Raw genomic sequence first — 21,714 nt, 5'->3', positions numbered from 1 at the left:
ATATTAAGGAAAGACAGGAAAGAAAAAGAGGTGCTTTTGTTTACATACACTTCACTTAGCCCCTATCGCGCTGTGTGAAGACGATCTGTGTCCGCCTCTGCCTCCACTCTAAGTCCTTGAGGGCAGGGACTGCCCCAACTTCATCTCTGGGTCTCAGCGGCCCCATGAGTATTACAAATGAATATCTACGAAGTATTATAAACAGCATAAATGGGGAGGAGCTGGAATTTATCTCTAGGCTTCAATAAGACTCTTAAGTCGCGTGAATTTCACACCCCACTACACAGCAGCGGCACCAACTAGTTTCAATAAGTGGTTTTATTACTGGTTAGATTTTACAAATTCTGATATCCGAACAGACTTCCACCTTAAAATTCTAAAACAACAAAGCGACCGTTTGGAGGGGGTTTGATTTTTCCTTTTTTTTTTTTCCTTTTTTCTTTTTAGGACTATTCAAAGTAACAAACTTTTTTTTTCCTTTTTTTACATTTTTGCGCTGGTCATAAATATACAGAGAGAAAAAGAGGGAGAGAAAAACGAACCAGTCGCCCGAAGCACGGAGATAAAACAGTATTCCTAAGGCACGTGGCAGTCTTTGAAAATACAGAAGCTCTAGCCAACTTAAATTATTTGTTGTTCTTCCTCGCTCAGTCCACAAAACTGTACAGTGACACAAATGTTGTGTTGCAGATAGATCTTCCAAGTAATTCCTCGGTCCACACCGCTGCGTTAGCCGGACGCGCAATTATTGTCTTCCTCTGTTCCCAGGCGAGATCCTAAAATGTGGTTGGTTAGTTGCTCAAAGCCTCTATTTTAAAATACACTTGGAATTCAACTAAAGATAATTTCTTTTTTAAAGAAATTGTGGGGCCAAGGTGGGGGGGGGGATGGGGCGCGAGTCATTAGAAAAGGTTGGTAAGAGTCGTTTGTGAGGGGCTGTGAGGCTCATGGCCCTCCAGGTTGCCAGGCACAGAAGTTAAGACGGACGTCACAGTTGGCAGGGTGGGGCTAGTCAAGTCTGTGAGGGTGGTGGGCGTGCTGGAGGGGCTGAGCGAGGCGTTGGAGAGCTCCGAGGCTGGCCCTGACGGCGTCCCTGTCTGCAGCGCCGCCTCTGTGGACTTGTCCACGCCCGTGTTTTCCTGCCGTAAGAGGTTGCGCCTGAACTTGGCCCTGGCGTTCTGAAACCAGACCTGTGTGGGGGGAGAGGGAAGGGCTGGTTAGGGGAAGGCGGCCAGGCAGGAGAGGAGAGCAGAGCATTCCCCGGACTGCCTAACTCAGAGACCCTAATCACTCATCGGTGTTGTTTTTTTTTTTGGAGGGGAGAATAAAAAGTCGGGCTGGTAATATTCTGTTCTTAATAAAATAAAAATTTCCTTTTCTCTCGTGGGCTATTACTGAGTTTCCCTTTCTGGTAGAAGGTTCCAGAGCTGAGCCACTCTCTCCAATATGGTAGCCACTAGCCACACATGGCTATTGAGCATGTGACATCCGACTAGCCCAAATGTGACTAGTCTGTAGGTGAAAATATACAAACTGTTAAAGATTTAATATGAAAAAAGTAAAATATCTCAATAGTAATTTTTATACTGGTTACATGTTGAAATGATAGTATTTTGGATATGCTGGGATCAATGAAATATATTCTTAAAGTTAATGTTACCAGTTTGGTTTTTTTTTTAATGTGGCTACTAGAAATTTTCAAATGTAAAATTACATATGTGGTCATGTATTTCTTTCAGACAGTGCTGTTCTGGAAGATTCGGTCAAACCAAATCTTGATTGTTCCTCACAACGGTTGAGAGATTCATTTTTTTTTTTTTCAGCCGTCACCTTTAAGCACACAATAGATCCCATGAGTTCTGGTTGGCACAATGTTTACCATGTTTCAGGATCACTAAGTCTGGGAAATACTAGAATGGTGTGAAGAGCACAGGAATCAATCCAGAAAGAGTTACTAAGAGGAAGAAAAGGACAAGTCGACTCCCCACCATCATTAGCTGGAGAAGCCACCGCTTGCTTCCCGGGGCCCTGGGTTTCAGGTCTCAGGGCAGAGTGGGCAGGGGGAGCCGCCGAGAGGAGAGCAGGCCGGGGAGGCCGTGGCCCGTAGGTTCCCATCCCCAACCCGCCAAGTCCCAGGCCCAGTCATGAGGGAGGAGGGGTGGGTTGCACAGTTGGAACCGAGCTTGGTATGAAAAGAAAACCAAAGGGACAGAATAAAGGCTTACTTTCACTTTTTCCTGAGTTGCAGACACATGCCCCCATCCACACCCATACCTTTGTACAGGAGCCTGTATGCAGGCATGAAGACCAAGCATTAAATTCATCTACACAGGCCCCTCCCTCGCCCCAAATATGCCCACCAGTCTAACTGCACAGAGATCTGGCTGTAACCAGGGGTCCTCAAAGGCCTAGGAAATCTACGCCGCGGTGGGGGTGGGGATAGGCTTGGGGGGCTGTGTCTCCAAAGAAAGAAGCCCAAAAGGCAGGGCCCCCTCACTTCCCTTTGCGTGAGGAAATCACCCGCCAGAAGCCTCCCCATAAAACACAGGGCCTTGGGGGATTCTGCAGATTCTCGGGTGTCCAGTTGCGAATTGCCAGATGTGCCTGCATCTGCCTGTCTTCCCAGTGTCTCAGACGGGTGGGAAGGGCCGACGCCTGGCCCCACCCTCCCCTGGGGACCACCCCAGCTACAGGAGCCTGTGGCTTCACACCCGCCTTTTTGGTGGCCTAATACAATTTGGGCTCAATTAAAAGCACAGCCGCCAGAATCCTGGAGTGAGGAGGGAGACACGGGCCCTGTGAAGTCAGGAAACAAAGCTCTCTCCCCAGCACACTGGGTCTTCCCAGGAAGAAAGCGCATTTTCCCTGGCCTTTCGCCCAGAACAAGCCCATCACCTCTTGGAGGCTTGCAAATAAGTCCAGTGCTTCTAAACCACCTCCACATGCTCTCCTCGTGGTGGGGAGGTCCTTCCCTGCCCGCCCTCCAGACATCTGCAGGGCGAGACTCCGCTTCTGGCTGGTCTGGGGAATGGCTGATGGAGAAAGCCCCAGAGGCCCTCAGAGGGAGGAGGTGACCTCCCCAGTCCCGTGGCAGGCAGGTGAGGAAGGCTGGAGTCTTGGTGCCAACTTTTGCCACTGTCCTGGCCTGTGTGTCTGTCTGTCCAAGCAGCAGCTGGAACGAGGAGCCCTGGAGGTGGCAAGTGGCTTGGGGGTCCAGGGGTCCAGGGGTCCAGGGCTCCAAGCCCTCGGGAAGGGCTGGAACTGGCCGTTCAGCTGTGGGCTGTTTGCTGTTTCCCTGCTGTTGCCCTAACAGTGGTTGTAAACAATGACACCATCGTCCACAGTCCACGGTGCCTCCTCGGCCAGCCGTACTGGATCAGAGGCACTGGGAATCCGCTGGGTGATAATCAACAACTCAGCCGAAAGGGAGCTGCTGTGGGGATTGTGTTGGGTTTGCTTTTCACCTTAAGCGGGGCTTCGCCAGAATTCTTTCCCAGATATTTCAAAAAGTCCCCTCCTGGGTGGCTGTTGGGACAGGGACCCTGTCTGAGTCATCTTCACGTCGTGGCACAGGGACTGGCAAAGCTTAAGAATCAGTAATATGCATTGGTTAACAGTAATAACAACACAACATGTATGGGTCTCTTACTCTGTGCCAGGCATCACGCCTCCATCTAACATGTACAGTCACAGGTGATCTCCATGATAAGCCAGGTAGGGAACACTACTATCATTATTCCCTTTTATAGATTTAAAGCCAGTGAGGCTCAGAGAGGTGAAGTCACTTGCCCAAGGTCACACAGAGGCCAACCTGAGATTGGAATCCAGGAATCCAGGACTCTCTGCCATAAAAAAAAAAAAAATCCATGCTCTCCTTACCTCCTCTTCCTGAGTCAGCAAGAGAATGAATGAATGAATGAATGAAGAAAGCAACTGTGGTGCAGTGGAAAGAGAGCTGGATGTAGCTTCTAGTTCTGGTTCTGCTACTGACCAGCCAAGTGACCTTGGGTGAGTCCCTTACCTTTGGCCTACCTCAGTTTCCCCACCTGTACAACCAGAGGGTTAGACCACACCACATGATCGCTACGGCCTCTTGGGGTTCTAACAGGCTGGGATTCCAGGGCAGCTGCAACAAGGAAGGAGATGATTTGCTCTACCACCCATTTCCTGAAACCGACAGTCCTCTCTCTTCATTTGTGCGAATGCCTAGCCTGGGGCACAGGGCATCCGCAGTAAGTCCTGAGTGGATGAGGAACCCCACACTGCTGTGTGCCCCCTCCTCAGGCACCAACTGTCCCTGCAGGCTGTGTTTCGCCTCACAAATCCCTTTCCCCAGGGTTCTTTCCTCAATGAGACAGGAGGGACAGTGAGAAACCTACTTTGCCCCAAAAATCCCCTCCTGGGTCTCTGAGAAAACCAGAAAAAAAAGTAAAAGCTTCACACCCAAAGACGTCCACTGTGGCATTTTTTAATAGCATCAGACCAGTGGCTGCATCCCAAGGGTCCCACCAGATGGGCAAGTGGAAGTCATGACGCAGCCACTCCACCCAGTGGAAGAGGGAATGTCTTATGACAAATGTCACGTGAGAAAAGAAGAATTAAAAAATTATGTATTGAAACTTCACAACAAAAGTAATAATGATGAGTATTAGTCACTTACTCAGTGCCAGGCATTGTCTAAGCTAAGTTCTAAGCATTTTACACATATTAAACTCATAATAATGATGCCTTATAAGGTAGGTATTAATATTATTGCCAGATGAGGAAACTGAGGCAGAGCCCAACCAAAGAGGTGGGGCTGATATGTGATTTTGGGCAGGCTGGGCTCATGCCCTTAGCCACTACTTCACCTCTAATCTGCACACCGGATTACTGCTTTTCCATGCTCTTATATGGGTAATTTTTTCCTATTTTTCTAATCTGTCTACATGGTGGTTCTATTATTTTGTAAAATTTTAAAAAGGCTTTAAGGAAACAAAAATAATAAGCACTAGGCTGGATATCATGAACCCTTGGTCCCAGCCAGGACCTCAACTTCTTTGCTGTGGGGCTTTAGATGAGTCACTCTACCTCTCTGAGCGTTGCTTTCCACTCTTCTAAAATGAGAGTTTCAAGCCAAGTTACCTATGAAACTCCATCCAGCTGCAACCATCCGTGACTAGATTGGACGCTCCCCACAGCCCTGTCCAAATGACAGGCCAAACAACGCCCACTCTCCTCATTTTACAGGTGGGGAAGCTGAGGCCAAAGGAATGAATTGACGGCCCTAGTTTAAACCTCACCTCCTCAGGGAGACCTTTCCTGACGACCTCCTTTACCGGCTCAGGTCCCTGCACTAGGCGCTCCCATTGCAGCCCTGTGTTTTTCTTTCCACGAACGTCTGCTATTTCATTTCAGTCAAGAGTTAAACATGCCGAAGCCGGTTTGGCTCAGTGGATGGAGCGTCAGCCTGCGGACTGAAGGGTCCCAGGTTCGATTCCGGTCAAGGGCATGTACCTGGGTTGCGGGCACATCCCCAGTGGGAGATGTGCAGGAGGCAGCTAATCGATGTTTCTCTCTCATCGATGTTTCTAACTCTCTATCTCTCTCCCTTCCTCTCTGTAAAAAATCAATAAAATATATTTTTTAAAAAAAGAGTTAAACAAAGGTTCTGTGGCCACATCGATGTGGAAAATGTTAGATTAGACCAAGTTGAATCTCTCCAAGATTTCTCAGTGCCCGTATTAATGCTAATGTGCTCTGATCTCCAACACAGCGACACAGTTAACCTTTAGCATTCTCCAAACTTATTTGGTCCCCGAAATCATTTTAAAAATATGTTTATTATTAGATATCCCACATGCAGAGAAAAATATAGAGATTAATCTTATCGCCATTTTAATGATTTCTATACCTTGGTGCACCGCGGTCTGCCCTCTGGAGTGTGTGCTCACGCTCTGGGTCACTGCTGACGCCCGGCGCCTCCCGCCTACCCAGTACATGGCAGAAGGCCAGTGTATTTGTTGAATAAGCAAGTGAACAGGGGAAAGCTAGCGTTCTCACCTCGAGTTCTCACACAGATTAATGATGACTAACTCCTCATCCCAAGGATGTTTTTAAACTGTCAGTGGTTAAAATGTATTTTCTTTCAAAGGCACACCAGGAACACCTAAGGAGACCTTCACCCATCCAAATCACTCACTCACCATCATGTGGCCCTCCCCCGGGAGGGAGGGGACTCAGAGAGGGATCAATGTGCTGAGGAATGGTCTCCAAGCATTTGCAAAGTTTAATTTCTTAATGGACCTCTGTGGAAGGGGCCATTCTGTCTGCCAATCACCTTGCCCACTGACGGAAAGTCAGTATTATTGTTGTCATATGGCTAAGGATCACAAACTTAAGCACTTTTTATGCACTTATGGCTTCCTTTTTATGCACAGGATTCCTGCTTTCCTACCAAGAGGCGGTGTCTAAGACCCACTCCTTCCCTCTCCCTCATCTAGCCTGCTGTATTCTGCCGCTAGATCCAGGTGCGGATCACAATCCTTGCACTGTGCTACATGGGAAAGAGCTAGGGAATCAGACCCTGGCTTCATCACTTACTAGCTGTGAGACTCTGGGCCAGGGTCCTAGCCTCTCTGAACTTCATTTCCTCATCTGCAAAATGAAGATAATTATTTTTTTTCAATGTACGCAAAAGAGGTTGGTAGACTGAAACCTGATATGCCAATGTATATGAAACTATGTGCATTTGAGTCCCTAATATACATCCTATAAATGACACTTTATCTCATTTACTCCCTGCAACCTCCTAGTGAAGTACTATTATTACCTCCATTTTTTTTATAGCTGAGGCCACTGAGGCCAGAGAGGTTAAGTCACTTGCTCAGAATCACTCAGAGAGTAAATGGAAGAGCTGAGCCTAGACCTCACATCAGCTGACTCTAAATTTCTGCAGAGATAGTGCAGCCCAGGACCACCACGTTGGTTATGCTTATACATTACAGATGCAATAATAGGCTGGAAACACACACACACACACACACACACACACACACACGCACACACAAACACACACACACACACACCTACATCGCCCACCTTTGGGAACACAGCTTCAACCTCAACCTGTCCCTGCCATGCACTCTCTGAAGGGTTGAGGTGGACCACAACCTGCAGGGGGTACTCAAGACCTAGTACCATCCAGCTGGTGTAGTCAAGTGATGAGGAACCATTTCACAGGCATCAACTTTATACCAGCAGGCACCATGCTGGAGCCCTCCCACTCACTGTCTCAATCCTCAGGTGCCAACTATTATCCCCTCCATTTCACAGATAAGGCTCAGGGAGGAGAAGTTCAAGCACCCAAATAATACTGCTGGTAAGTCAGAAAGGATCTGAACCAAAGCCACACCACCAGCTGCCTCACCCAAATCTGTTCTCATCCCATCTCCACCAGCTGGCTCATCAGCAGTCAGGCCACCTGGGAGAGTTCTACCCTGCCAATACCTGGCTCCTGCAACCTCAAGCACGTCACTTCTTCTCACTTGGCCTTAAGCTTCTCATCTATAAAATGGGCAGGAAAATATTAAGGTAAGATAGGTGAGTGGCTGGAAAGATAATGCTTTGCAAACGACTGCATCATCATCAACAGTTGTGCTGTTAGAGGACTTGGGGCAAGTGGAAATTATTTGGGGCTCAATGTTCTCATCTGAACAGTGGGGGAGGAGGGATCATAATGCCTGACAGTAAGGACTCAATAGGCAAATGTGTTTCACAGGCCTTTCAACGTTCCTGACACACAATAGAGCACATAAACATGTATTGATTAGTAGACACATAATAACTATTAGCATTTTTTTTTCCTCAGCTAGTTCTGAGTCCCCATAGTAGAGGTGGCATGAAGATGTGAGGGGGGAGGGGGAGGGGGCCTGGCTCAGGATTTGAGGGGAAGAGGGGATAAGGCAAGCATTCACCCAGGTCCCTCAGGTGAACCATTCCTCTCACATAGGAGAGGTGGTCCCTCCCCTGGTCTCCCACAGAACCCCCACAACTAATCACATTTTGATAAACTGAATGTGGGTCTGTCTCTACACCTCATGGGTGATTTTCTTCAGGAGCAGGGCTGTGGTTCATTCACCTCTGTATCCCCAGGGCTTGGTGCTAATAGACATTTGGTCAGATGAAAGAATGAGAGATAACTATGCTGAAAATCCAATTTGCTCCTAAATCACATAACCAACCCTCCTGCCTCACCGAGGCCAGCAGAGACTGGATCCTGCTGGTTCCAAACTCAGACTCCGCTATGGGCACTGGCTCTATTTCATGTAACCTGGGTAACAGAGAGGCATGTGCGAAAGCTACGGCTCAGAGAGGGTAACTAATTTGTCCAAGACACACAGCCAGTGAGTGGAGGAGCAGAACCAACCCAGGTATTCCTGAACCCAGCTCTGCCTGATTCTAAGTCCCTGCTCCTTTCCCAGCCTGCGCCCAAGGGTTGACTCACAAAACAGCCATCTAAATAGGGTTGAGGAACAAAGTATCCTACTAGCCAGAGAAAAGGAGGAGGCCTCCGACCCTCAGTCCAAACTCGTCCAGGCTGAGAAACGGGAAGAGGGGCCAAGGAAGGTCCCTTGATCTAACCCCAAGGTCAAGTCCAAGGGAAACAGAAGGGAGGGGTCTGGGTTCGGACTGGGCAGCAACATCCTGCCTGTCTTAAGCCCTGGCCATTGAGACCCTCAGGCAAACGGACTCAAACGGAAAGGGCAAGGCATGCCAGGAAAGCCCAGGGGTGGGGGTGGCAGCAGGCAGGCACAGAGAGGCACATCAGCACCCCATTGGCCAGCCGTCACCCCATCCCTAGTCACGGAGCCACAGAGACAAAGCTGCCCCAGACTCCCAGCTCCCCAGAGAACTGCGGATCCTCACCCACGACCAGTCTCATCCCCAAACTGCTGCCATCACCCCCAAAAGGCTTTATTTTTCCTTTTTCCCTCCTGACAAATTCGAAGGAAAACTGAGGGCGGCTGCGCAGCCCTCCTTGTCCATCACCGTCACCCTCATTCCCTCGGTGTCGCCTCCCCTGCCTCCCCCCCTCAATCCCTGACAACCTGGGGCTAGAGGATGGATCAGATTGGCCTGGACTCTAATCCCAGCACCTCCCCTCCGGTGGGAGACAGGATCACTTCCTCTGTCAATTTTCATATCCCAAAATGTGCATTGCCCTCCTTACAAGCACACATTCTGAGGAATACATCGGTTAGGCTTGCGATAAAGGGGGACATGCTCCCACCTTATTTATTGTGCGAGTGGGGACACTGAAGTCCAGCGACCAGAACAATCCTTCATATTGTTAGTAGCAGTCAGTTGGTTAGCCCAGTTAACGTTATCCTTAGCCACTATCCACTGGGCAGTTAAGGGTCAGCCGCTGTGGTAGACATCATCTCAATAGCTCTTCCAATAAGCCTGCCGCGTAGATCATTTTTTGTGTCGGTTTCACATGTGAGGAAACTGAGGCTCAGGGGAATTCAGTGACTTGCCCAGTAAGTAAGAGGAGGAGCTGAAGCGTTAAGACGTGGTGTCACCACTCTATGAGTCGCACAGGAGCCTGGAACTTCCAAACTGGAGTTTTTTTAACATCTCTGGGATGATGGACAGACAGACCCTTTGAAAATCTGGTGAAGGCTCTGGATCCTCTCTATCAAGAAAGCACCCTCATATTATAGAGTTGTACACCTGAAACCTATATAATTTTATTAGCCAATGTCACCCCAATAAATTCAATAGAAAAGAAAAGGAAGCACCCTCATAGGCAAGTGCCATTCCTCGGAGTTTCAGAGGTGCCCATGGACTTCCTCCAGCTCCCCGTGGGCAGACCCGGGAGAGGCCCCCTGGCCTGCCCAGGGCATCTGCCCACATGCACCTTCCTCACCAAGCCTTGCTTCTGGGAGAGTCTTAAAAACAACAAAGAGACAGAAGAAGAATCTAGAGACACTGAAAGAGAGAAACTAGAGAGAGCAAGAGAGGAGCAAGAGGCAGAAGGAATTAATAGCTAATAGTAGTTGCCTTGGATGGGCCTCCTGGGATGGGGGGTGGGGCGGGGCTCTGGATTTATCTGAAATGCTTGAGCCCTCTACAATATAAACATATATGAGTGTCACTTGAGTAATAAATAGCAAATATCAATTGTTTACAAGAAAGAGAAGAGACTGAGTGTGGAGACAAAGAGGGCAGAGGGAGACACACACACATAAAAACCCAGAAAAAATTGAGAGGCAAAAATTGAAGGAGAGAGAAGATGTAAAGTTAGAAAAAAAAAAAAAAGATTGAAATACGAATAGAGACAGACTGAAGAGACGGAGAAAGAGAACGGGGGGGGGGGGGGGGGGAAGGTAAACAAAACAGAAAGGCAGGCTTAGGGAGAAAGTCCTCCCAAGGCCCATAGCCCGCTGAGTGGTTCTGCTCCAGGTCTGGGCAGCGGCAGAGGCCCCACCCCCACCCCAGGCCCCAGCTGACCTGGAGGACCCGCTTGGTGAGGCCGGTCTTTTGGGCGAGCTGCTTCAAGTCCTTGGCGTCGGGGTTGTGGTTAATGGCAAAGTAAGACTTCATGGTCCGAAGCTGGTGGTGCTTGAAGGAGGTGCGCATGCGCTTCGTCTTCTGGCTGCCGGGGTACGGCTGGTCCCGGTCCAGGTGCTCCGAATCGTTCTCGTTGCAGCTTAGCGCTAAGGAGGACACGCAGAGGCGGCAGGTGAACCTCCTGACTCGCTCCTCCCACACACTGCCTAGTCCACACCCGCCCCGCCCCACACCAAATGTTTCCAGCCTCGGGACCACACTGAGATAGAGATCTTATCCCCCATTTCATAGATTTATAGGGGAATTTGAGGCCGGGGAGAGTGATCTGCGTAGGGTCACTCAGCTAGGACATGCTGATTCAAAACCAGCTCTAGGAGAACCCAAACCCCACACGGAGCCACCATGTTGCAGTAATAATAATAATATGAATAATAACAACTACTATTATAACCTGTTGGTGACTTATTCAACTCCAGAACTCCAGAGGATGTGCTAAAGGACTTCATAGGCACATTTTCATTGAATCTTCAAAACCCCATGAGCCAGGCAGTATTTTCGCCTTTTTTACTGACATTAAAACTGAGGTTCAGAAGGGAAAGTCACTTGATGAAGACCCAGCATCAAAGAGACTCGGGAGCCCAGGGTCTTCTCGTTCCCCCCTGCACTTCCTAAGGAGGGGCTGTCTCGGGTCTCCCCCAACAGTGTCTGGGGCAGGTACCTGGAAGTTGCTAACTGACATCTCTCCACCTGCTTTCATTTGGCCCTTATCAAAAGTACTGTACGGGCTCCTGGGCTGCGGGCACTGGGCTTCAGGTCAGATATTGTATCTTGTAGTTTATTCCTCACCGCTGCCCTCTGAGGCAGTTGTTGCCAGTTTTACAAGTGGGGTAATGAGGCAGGGAAGTTAAGTGATCTTTGGAAATCTCATAGAGTGGCAGAGTCCTAACTGGAAAGGGAAGGAAGTTGGAGGAAGAAATTAATATGTATTCGACACCTAGGGCGCGCCTTTGGCTTTATAAACACCACGGACCTTCACAACTGCTCAATGGGTGGCTATTGCTATTCTCCCCATTTTTCAGATGAGAAAACTAATGCTAAGGGACACGAAGCCACGTGTAACGGCTGAGCCCAGATTCACCACTGTAGTCCTTGCCTTTTCTCTCCACTACAGCACAAAGGCAGGCAAGGATGAAGCACGACTCTTTGGGGAGCCCTTCCCCATCCAGAAGGGGCCCAGCTGGGGCCTGGCTCCCAATGCCTGGAAGGCACTGGGGGTAAGGGACAGGGTGGAAACCTCAAGCCTCAGGAAGTTGCTTGGCAACCTGGCCGCTGATTGAGACAAGCAGGATCCTCTCCAAGATCCCCTCGTCACATCCGGAGTTATTACACACATAAGGTCTTACTTTGGGGGAAGCTTCATAGATTCAGCCCCCTGAAAGTGGACAACTGGGAATATATCTTGTGCCCCATCACATGCCCACGATAGAGCTACCAGATTTAACAAACATTGTGCCCAGTTAAATTTGAATTTCAGATAAACAATGAACAATTTTTTAGTATAAGTATTTGTTGTTTATTTAAAATTCAAATATTACATGGGGATACACTTAGACTAAATATTTATTTGTTGTTTATCCCAAATTCAAGTTTAACCGTTCGCCGGGCATTTTATCTGACCACAGGACATGACCTCAGAAGTACTCCAGCTCTCCTGGTGAGTTACTCCTCCCTCTGCCCAAGTGAGAGTAGTCTCTTGCAGAAAAAATTTGCAAAATTCAGGTCTTGTTCCTAACCGTAGGGGTCCCTTCCCACAGGCACCCAGGCACCCAAGTCCCCCATCCGGACTGTACTCCCACTAACAGTGCCCAGAGTGAAGAACATGAGTCCAAGGATTTAAAGGGGATCAGAAAATGACTCCAAACAGGATCCATGGAAACTGCCCTGCCCCCTCTTGGGGGCCAGCGACCCTCTTCTTGCCCTCAGTCCCCAGCTCCTGGGGGGGTAGGGGGGTAGGGCAGGCCTTCCCACAGGGGATCTCTGGGCCTATCCCTCCGCCCAGCTCCTGCCTGGGCCTTGCTGCTGTTAATGAGTTCCGTGGGGACCCTGGCGCCCCATGCACCCAAGGGACATGCCCCGAGAGTGGCCTACATCAGGGTGTGTGTTGGGGGCGGGGGTGTGTGGGAGGGAGAAAGGGCAGAGAAAGGAGAGAAAGACATAGGGGTAGAAAGACTGAGAGAATGAAGAGCGAGAAAAGGAGAGGGCGTAGGAAGAGAAAGATGGACAGAGCCAGGGAAGAAAGAGGAGAGACAGAGGAAAGGAAAGCAGTGGAGACTGGAGAAGCAGAGACCGCTACAAAGACAGAGAGAAATTAGGAGAGACACAAAGAGAGCCTGAGGGGACAGTGAGGCCCAGAAACAGGGGGGGATGTGTGGAGGGTCCGGGCGACTGAACTGAATCCCGGGTTCAAGGAGATCAGGGAGGCCTGTTCTGAAGCTGTTACCGGCTGGGAGTGCGAAAAGGGAAAAGGAGGGAAGGGGGAAAGGGAGCCGCCGAGGCCGGCCCGCAGCTGGGGCACAGGGCTGTGCTGGGGAAACGAGGCCGCGGGGGAAGTGGCAGCTAAGCCCAGATTTGGCGGGTGCCCCAGACCCCCTCACTGCCGCCCCCAGTGCCCGGGGCAAGTCCAGATTCCCCAGGATCGGATGGGGAGGAGCAAGGGGCCCGGGGAGGGGGAGGACCTGGCTTTCTCTCTTCTTTTTTATTTTTTTTTTCCTCTCAATTAGGCCGATTCAATGGAGCTAAAGAGCTCGTAAAATCATGAATAATTTACTCGTGATCTGTTATTAACCCATCGGGTTTCGAGCTCTTGTCGCTGGGGCTGAACCTGTAATCAAATCTGACTTCGCCTCATTTTACTAAAGACGAGATTGTAGGTTCAATTGTCTAAATAATGGATTGGAATCAAATCAGTAATTACGCCGCCAGGCGCACACACACACACAAAGCCGGGCAGGGGGAGGCCTGGCGTCCGGCAGGTCCGCGCGGGCCCCCGCGGCCGTGGAGCTCCGAGCCCGGCGCCAAGTGCGCGGCCCGGGCCCCTCGCCGGCTGCGGCCACCGTGCCCGTCTCCCCCGCCGGCCGGCAGCCCCGCTCGCGGCTGGGGGCAGGTTTCAGTTCCACCGCCGGGACCGGGGCTGCGCTCTCGGACCGGAGGGACAGCCCGAGGAGGGCCGCCGTGGCCACCGCCCCGGAAGGACTTTCCGACCTGCGGCCCCGCGGCTGCAGCTGCCCTTCCCGCGGCGGCGGGACCCGCGCACCGACGGCGCCCCCTCCCCCTCGGCCGGAGCTCACCGCGCTTTAGCGCGGCGCTGCGGCCCCGCCACCTCACTGTCCCCCCAGAGCCGCGGGCTTTGCAGGGGGGCCATAGGGCTGGGTGCCGGACACGCGCGCAAACAAGCTCACGTCCTCACGATCGGAAACACTCTGACACCGACACTTGCCCCGTACACACCGCCCGCGGTTGCACCTCCACGCTGCCCCTTTCCCAGGGCTCCCCTTCCCCCACCGCTGCCATTTGCCTCCTGCCTGTGCCCAGAAGGGAGGGAGGAAGGCAACAGCCAAAACTGGCCAGCCTGGCCGGGCGGTGTGGCCCAGGAGGCGCCCTCTTTCCCAACCTGGTCCCGGAGCCCCAATAAGCGAGCCAGACGGCCACTAGAGATGCGCCCGCGTGCGCGCCAGCACAGGGAGCCCCGGCCAAGCTAGGCCAGAGACGTGCACACCGGGAGAGCGGAGAGGGGAACAGAGAACCGGGGAGACACACGAGGGGCGGGGGGAGGGGAAGAGAGAGAGAGAGAGAGAGAGAGAGAGAGAGAGAGAGAGAGAGAAGGACCGAGAGAGACTGTAGGAAAAAAAGGGAGAGGAGCCAAGGAGAAAAAGAAATGGCAGGGGTGGGGAATGTCTTGTAGAGGTGCCAGCTCTCCTAAAACTCAGTCTCCAGCCACCTCTCTCCTGCTTGGTGTGGCGGCCTCACCAGGGAAGGTGGCTGAACAGCAAAAAGCACACACACACACACAAAATCTCTGAACTTCTACCTTTCAAATCCAAAGCCCGTGGTGAACCTGCGTACTGGGGAAAACACAATCCCGCTCCCTGCCCTCCGCGCGCCCTGGGGCCCGGCGTCTGCAGAGGCCGACCTCACTTGCTGAATAGGCGCGGCTTTGTTTGGGGGACCTGATCCGGACTCGCTTTGGTCTATTTTCAGGGTGGCTGGAGATGAGGGATGGAAGTTTCGGACAGCAGTGTTTCTGGTAGGGCCTTCAACAAATCTATAATCCAGCGGCGGACCTCCTCGGTCACTTCGCCAGCTACCAGGCTAGGGGCGCTGCACTTTCCTCCAGCTCCGAACGGACACACACACGCCCCAGGATCTTCCAACAACCAATTTCGTTGGAGCGAACAGGGAAACCCCCACCCGCCCTATATTTTCCTCCCTAGCCAGCTCCGCTTTTTAAAGATCAAAATAACCCTCGCTCCTTCCCCACCACTGCCCTCTACGCAGGGTCCTCGGCTTGTTTTGCTTCCACCGGTGCATTAGACTAAGGGGAACAGGAGGAGGAAAACAAAATCTCCGAATCCGATTCTGTCGCAAACGAAAGAAAGAAAATAATTGCAAGTGAACTCTGTCTAGTTCGGAAGCCCGGGGAGTCATAAACCGTCCCGGCCCGTGCAGACTTCGGGCAGATGTTGACGGTTCAATGTGCTGGGCCCCAGAACCTCCGCGGCTGTCCTGCCTGGGGAAGGGTGCGGGAGGGGGTGAGCCTCTCCCTCACGGCGCGGGGTTCAAAGACGCCGGAAATGCAAAACAAGCCCTCCACCCTACCCCGAAGCACAGCCAGGCCTTCTCGGGTCTCCTCCCCAGGCGCCGGCTTCTGAGGGTCCAGGCTCTTAACCCAGCGCCCCGCTGGCGCCCGGAACTCAGAGGAAGGAGAGCAAGGGAAAACCGAGACCGGGCTGAGCAGAAGGCTCCGGCGGATTACGACGACCCGCCCTGGCGCAAAGGGCTCCGGGGCCCAGTTTCCCGGGCCTGCCGCCCTCAGGACATTTTACAGGACCGGCTGCAGGGCAATCGGATCTCTGTTCTCCAGACCACTCACTGCCAGTCTTTTCTCTTGGGTCCCTGGCTGCGCTGCCTGTTCATTCAACGCCCCAGCTCCCGCCCTCAGCCGGGCAAACCCCGAGCCTGTTTGGCGTGGGCTCCACCTTGCTTTCTCCATCGTTGTACTTACTTTCTGCCCAGCAGGGTGAGGGTAAGGCCCAAACCAAAAAGCCGCCTCTAAAAAATTTCTGCGCCAGGGACAGCAAGACACTAAAGCATTCTCTGGTCCTGCTCCAGTCAGGGGCATACGAGGCTAAGATCCTGCCAGCCAAATCCTAGGGTGCTCCGGCCTGGGAAGTTCAGGGCAGCGTGCCCCGAGTGCTGTATATATTCGTGCATACAGCACACCGAGATTCATTCAGGCGGAGGGGAGCGATGGACGCGACGCACTTTCCCCCAACCGGACCGGGACGCACGCTCCGTGCGCCTGGCACTCACCGGCGTTGTAGGCCGCCAGATCCGCCCCGGGGCCTGGGCTCTTGCGCTTTCTCGGCCGCCCCTTCTGCACTGTGCCCACGCCGTTGTAGTAGGGAAGACCCAGCGGGTTGGCTCCGGCTGCACCCAGCCCCGCGCTCTTGGCCGCAGCGGCCGCAGCGGCCGCAGCCGCCACGTCAGCGTGGTTGAAGTGCGCGGGGTACTCGCCCTGCAGCAGCGCCTCGAAGTGCAAGCGGCAGTAGACCAGGCTGTCCTTCATGCCGAAGTGGTCACCCGTGGTCAGCATCTTGTTACACGTGGTGCACGTGAAGCAGTTGAGGTGATAAACCAAGTCCCGAGCCCGCATCACCATCTCCGAGGCCGAGATGCCCAGGTGGCAGCGGGCGCAGCGCTGCACTGAGAACCGCCTGTAGGGACCATCAGGGGAGGGACTGTGGGGACACACGGTTGGGTACCCCCATATTCCTCCTCCAGGTGCCGCTGCTGCCAATGGGGAAAATCCCCTCCTCAAGATGGGCAGCCTGGGTCTAACTTGGAGGATGAGGGAAGAGGGAATACATTTTGGCCTAGGTCTGATGCTACCCTGTAACACAGTGCCCCTTCCTCACTTTCAAGCCTACAAAGGCTTCTACTTAACCCAGAGCCCCAGCAAGCCCTACGAAAGCCCTTGCTTGGGAGACGGGGGAGAAATTCCCCATTTACCCTTCCTCCAACTCTAACCTTGCCCTCCACCCCAGCGCCCGGGAATCCTACAGACCTTTGTAATTTGTTAAAAAACGCAAAGACAAGGAGAGAAAGAGGAGAGAAATATATAAACAGACTCTAACCCTAAACCCAGAGAGGAGAAACAAGAAACCTGGTACCTGTTAGTGATGATTTTGGTTCTTTAATCCTGGACTCCCATCTCCCGGAATGATCGGGAAATGCCCCCATCCAATTCCCCAGCTCTCTCCCCAACTTTGTTCCCCTCCAGCCCAGGCCACCTTGGTTGGGAGGTGGGAGGGTGCTAGTTTCTGTTCCCTCTGGTTGACCCAAGAAACTTAAAAGGGAGAGGGGTGCAAGGACCCCCAAACCCAAGCCTAATTATGGCCTAAACTCAGGAGAGGGCAGCTTCTGCTTTTCTCTGGGTCCCTACACTTCACAGACATTTCCAAGAGTGTCCCCCAAATTACTGTGTATAAAGGTTGTCACCCAACTCTCCGTGCTGGCTTGGAGAAGAGAACCCTCCCTTGGGACTGGAGGGAAAAGAGAGGAGATTTCATCTGAGATGGGGAGTTCTGAGGGCAGTGGGTCCCGAGGTGGGGGGCTACCTGTAGTAGTCTTCCTTGCAGTAGATGCTTCCATCCTTGCTGAAACAGGTGAGCTCCGACTCCAGGTTGAGCTTGCACTCGCAGCACTTGAGGCAGCGCATGTGCCACTGTTTGTCCACCGCCAGCAGGTAGTAGCGGTCCGAGATCTTGCCCCCACAGCCCGCACACAGCGCAGCTCGGTCACTGCTGATGGACGGCATGGTCTGCGGAGGGAGGGAGGTGGGAGACCGCAGCCCCCGCGTCAGCCTGGGACCCAGCAGCCGCTGCCGCCAAGGGGAAACCAGCACCCAAAGTTCCCACCGCAACGGGCTAACCCTAAACTCCAAGAAAAATGCCAAGGGTGTGCAGTGTGCTTCCCCCACCCCAAAATGCCCATATCCAGAAGGTTCAGAACCCAAGTTTGCCTATACAGCCCAGGCAGGCCACAGGCCCGGTTGCTGGCCTGGATAGATCTCCCCCACTTTACCTCTTTTCTGTACTTTCTGCCCTTTTCCCAGAAAGTCTCAGGCTATGTTTGGGGGCTGAGGCAGTGGTGGCTATCCCAGTCAAGCCCTCCAAAACTGTTTCTTACAGAAGCCACTTGGCTGGGCCCCCAGGAAAAGGGGTAAGATGACCATTAAAAGTCACCCTACATACAGTCTTCTCTCCAGAGACACAGAGTTCCTGGCACCCAGCCCCAGTGATCTCTGGATCCTTAAGCCAAAGGTTTAGGTTAGGGCAGGCCCCAGGTCCCGGGATCCTGAGCTGATTGGGGGGGTGGGGGAGTGCAGAGCCACCCTCAAAATCTCTGAGTGCAGGGCAGGCCCAATCCAAATTGTCAGCTAACCAAACTGACAGGCTGAGATGGTTTAACCCCGGGAAGAAGAGCTCGCTGGGAAGACAGAGGCACTGGCTCTGCTGCTCGTGCTTTCTGCGCAGAGAAACTTCCCGTGTTCCCACCTCCTCTGCCTCTAAAGGTCACTTCTGGGCCCGACTTGGGCAACGTCTGCTCATCTGGCCCCCAGGGAGGACTGAGGCAAGGAACTGGCTATCTGGGGCTGGGCTGGCATGGCCAGGTGTGGAGATTCGAACGGACTCGGCTTCTGCGGAGCCAGGCCTCGGAGCCTGAACTACGAGCCCTGGCCTGGCCGAGTCCAATGGATCAGAAAGCCCAGGTCAAGATCAACAGAAAGCGGTGGCCCAGAAGACTTCACTCCCCGAAACTGCGCTGGGGAGGAAGCCTGATGGCCAAGAAGCAGGATCGGCCCAGCCGGCTGGAGCCCTTCTCCGTGGCGCCAGCAGCCAGGGCCAAGTGGTGGAGGAGAGCTCGGGGCTGGTGACCAGCGGGCCCCACCAAGTGAGAAGAGAGCCATCTCGGGCCGTGGGTAGGACTTCGCTCTTACTTCGGGAGAACTGCTCTCCTCCACCCTCTGGGTCTAAAATTTCGGTCTCAACCTTTTCCCCTCGCCTCCCCAGCAGCCTGGTTTCCCCGGAGCGGGGAGCTACAGGCCTTGTATCCTGTCCGCGGATCCCCAGCGCCCAGTCCCGTGCGGCACGAAGGAAGCTCCCCAAAGTGCCCCCAAACTTAGGGGAGCAGAGGCGCAGACTCACAAGGCCCCGTCCCAGCTTTCGGCCCGATCCGCAGCCGTGCGCCTACCGTCTCCGTGTCGCCGCGGTCGATGGCGGAGCTGATGGCGGGAGCCTCGCTCTTGGCCCTGCGGTCCATCTCGTCGATGACCCCGTGCACCTCGGGGCCCGACAAACTGTGGAACAGCATCGCGGCGGGACCGGCGGGGCCGGGGGCGCGGCTCCTCCGCGGGAGGGCTTGCCCCCCGCCTCAGCTGCCGGGCGCTCCCGGCGCTAACGGGCCCGGTGCATCGCCACCGCGGCCCCGGCCCCGCCCGAGCTCGGCTGCGCCCCCAGGCCGGGAGCCCGAGGGCCAGGACGCCTCCCGCCGAGGCGCAGGGGCAGCTACATCGCGGGGCGCCTGGGCGGCGGCGCCAAAGCCGGGGTCACAAGGGCAAGGGGCTGAGGGGAAGGAGGAGGGAGACCGGGCAGAGGTCGGCGCCCGCCGCGGGCGCTTTCACGCCGCGGGCATTGCCGACCAGGCTTCGGCGCCCCGGGCGCAAAGCAGGAGCGCAAAGTCTGCCCGAGGCGGCGACGGCTGCGGTCGGGGCTCACCCGGGAGCAGCTAGGTGCCCGCGGCGACCCAGCTGCCAGGACCTCTCCACTCCCTGGGGTGCGTCCCCAGCCCAAGACGACCCGCTTAGACGCTGGGTGGGCGACTAAAGTAGGGGTTGCTCCGAAGCCTGCGAGCCGAGCCGAGCTACCCGGAGAATTGAAGAGGAGGAGGAAGAGGAGGAGGAGGAGGTGGAGGAGAAGGGGGGGGGGGGAAGGAGGTGGTAGAGGAGGAGGAGAAAAAGGAGGAGGAGCAGAGTGGGAGGAGGAGTCGCCGGCCACAGGCCCAGCCGCGCGCAAAGCTCTCCAAGAGCGCGCCGAGCCCAGCCCCGGCTCTGCAGTCCGCGCCAGCCAAGCGTCCGCGCCTTTTCTACAGCCGCGCCTGACATCACGTCCTGCCGCCGCGCCATTGGCCGCCCCGCACCCCGGGCTGTGGCAGCGCGTGCTCCGGGAAGGCGGGAGACCCGAGAGGGAGGGGAGCAGCAGGAGGAGGAAAACAGCCACGAGATGGTGGGAGCTGGTGGGCGAGGCTGGAGGGGAGGAGTGGGAGGGAGGGAGGAGGTAGAGCGGGGGTGGGGTGGGTGGTGGTGGAGTTTTTAAGCGGCGAACAGTTTTCCTGTGATTTCTTCGGGAAGGAAAATTAAACCCTCTCTCCCTGCCGTCTCTATCCTGAGAAGGCACATCTAGAGGATGCTTGAAGAGGTCTCACTCCCGTCTTCCCTCTGAGCGGAGCCGCCGCCTGGGGCACCGGCTGGAGAGGCCTGGGAAGGCAGGCCTGGGGTGGAGCTCCCAGAGCCTTGGGCTGCTTCCCGCCCAGGTCGGCCTCAGGGCCAGCCTCCGCGCGGCGGACTGCCGGAGGCTGCGCAGGCCTCCTGAGGACCCAGCAGAGCAGAGAGGCGAGAGACCTCGGGAGCTGCGACTCCCCGGGGAGGAGGGCCAACCAGCATATCCTCACTCCTAGTGAACTAGGGCCGATTTCTTTTCGCTCTTCCCACTCTCTCTCTCTCCAGACTTTAGGAACTAAGAAAGGTATGGGTTTGAATCCAAGTTCTGCAATTTACGCACAAACTTAACCTTAGACAAATGACTTAACTTCCCTTAGCTGGTCTGATCTTTCCCATGGGAGACAATCCCCTTCACATGGGCGTGATGAACAAAAGAGATCATAGACATAAAATGCCTGGAACATAGCAGGCACTAAGCAAATTCTTTCATTGCTCCCCCTTTCCCCTCTCCATCTCCTATTAAAAACTTGCCCACTCTGAGATATGTTAGGCATCAACAAGGTTCTTAAAGACCACAGGCCCATTCTCCAGCTACTGGGTGCATCATGCCATAGACTCAGCTGTTAACCTGCACCCACCCAACTGCTTGGCTGCACCACTTCTCCAAAGACCAACAACCTGTCCTTCCGGGTAAGGGTAATCCCAACTGTTCCTCTCACCAGCCCCCGGACTTCAGGCTCAACGTAGAATCCTTTGGGGACTCAGGGGCCATACCCAGGTGTGTGGTGAAGTTGGATTTAGAAAGTAAAAAGTGATTGTAGAGGAAAACGGAGTGAACAAGTCAATTACAGAGTCCCATCTCCTGGGTCTGCTTTGGAGGTGGGTCAGTCTGAAGTGACTTGCTTGCCAGGAGGAGGAAAGGGGCTAGTGAGGACGCATGCAGTTTATCTTACATAAGGGCACAAAGTTGAGGCAGCACAAAATTATACTTTCCACATAGCATACATAACTTTTAGACATGAGTAGATGTGTGCTTGTAATGCCTAAGCACATGCACTCATGTTCCCGTGTGCAAATTTACACGATCATCTCCATTGGCAAAAAAAACGGCCAGCAGGAAGGTGAAGATAGGGTCTACACGTGCATATCAAGTGTAAGTGTCCAGTGCCAAGCAGAGGCAGGCGTCTGTAAAGTGGTTACAGTACAATTGCATGCTCAGGTGATCCTACCTAATCCCTGTGTGCACTTTCTAGGAGGCCATGTTTTGCATATTTGCAAAAAACTCTTGAAGTTACCAGTACAGATGCCCCAACGTGAGGGCAGGACCCTAAACCCAAAAACGGCATGTGTGCGTGTGTTCACACAGACCTGTACTTTGGCTC

At 53.7% G+C, this 21,714-nt stretch overlaps 1 protein-coding gene across 2 annotated transcripts; it reads right to left on the bottom strand.

Annotated features, from left to right (window-relative positions):
- Nucleotides 1-300: 300 nt before the first annotated feature.
- LHX2 (LIM homeobox 2) lies at nucleotides 301-19,932 on the bottom strand. 2 transcript variants are annotated; one of them, XM_059657979.1, is made up of 5 exons: nucleotides 19,087-19,932; nucleotides 17,451-17,653; nucleotides 16,144-16,547; nucleotides 10,495-10,700; nucleotides 301-1,190 (listed from the first exon to the last, which is right to left on the bottom strand). In XM_059657979.1, exons 1-5 carry the CDS (start codon nucleotides 19,204-19,206, stop codon nucleotides 903-905), a joined length of 1,221 nt encoding a protein of 406 aa, XP_059513962.1. In that variant the 5' UTR covers nucleotides 19,207-19,932; the 3' UTR covers nucleotides 301-902. The 2 variants fall into 2 exon arrangements, with proteins under 2 accessions (XP_059513962.1, XP_059513963.1); XM_059657980.1 differs by having other exon boundaries at nucleotides 19,041-19,160.
- Nucleotides 19,933-21,714: the final 1,782 nt, after the last annotated feature.

This window comes from Myotis daubentonii, chromosome 11 (genome assembly GCF_963259705.1).
Source record: "Myotis daubentonii chromosome 11, mMyoDau2.1, whole genome shotgun sequence".
In the NCBI taxonomy this organism is placed as follows: Eukaryota; Metazoa; Chordata; class Mammalia; order Chiroptera; family Vespertilionidae; genus Myotis; species Myotis daubentonii.
This window is presented reverse-complemented; position numbering and strand designations above follow the sequence as displayed.

Coding starts and splice junctions, on each gene's coding strand:
- LHX2 (XM_059657979.1), bottom strand. CDS start 19,206: ATGCTGTTCCACAGTTTGTCGGGCCCCGAGGTGCACGGGGTCATCGAC. Junction 17,654..19,086: donor ACCGCGGCGACACGGAGACG/GTAGGCGCACGG, acceptor CTCCCTCCGCAG/ACCATGCCGTCCATCAGCAG. Junction 1,191..10,494: donor TCACCAAGCGGGTCCTCCAG/GTCAGCTGGGGC, acceptor CCCCCCACACAG/GTCTGGTTTCAGAACGCCAG.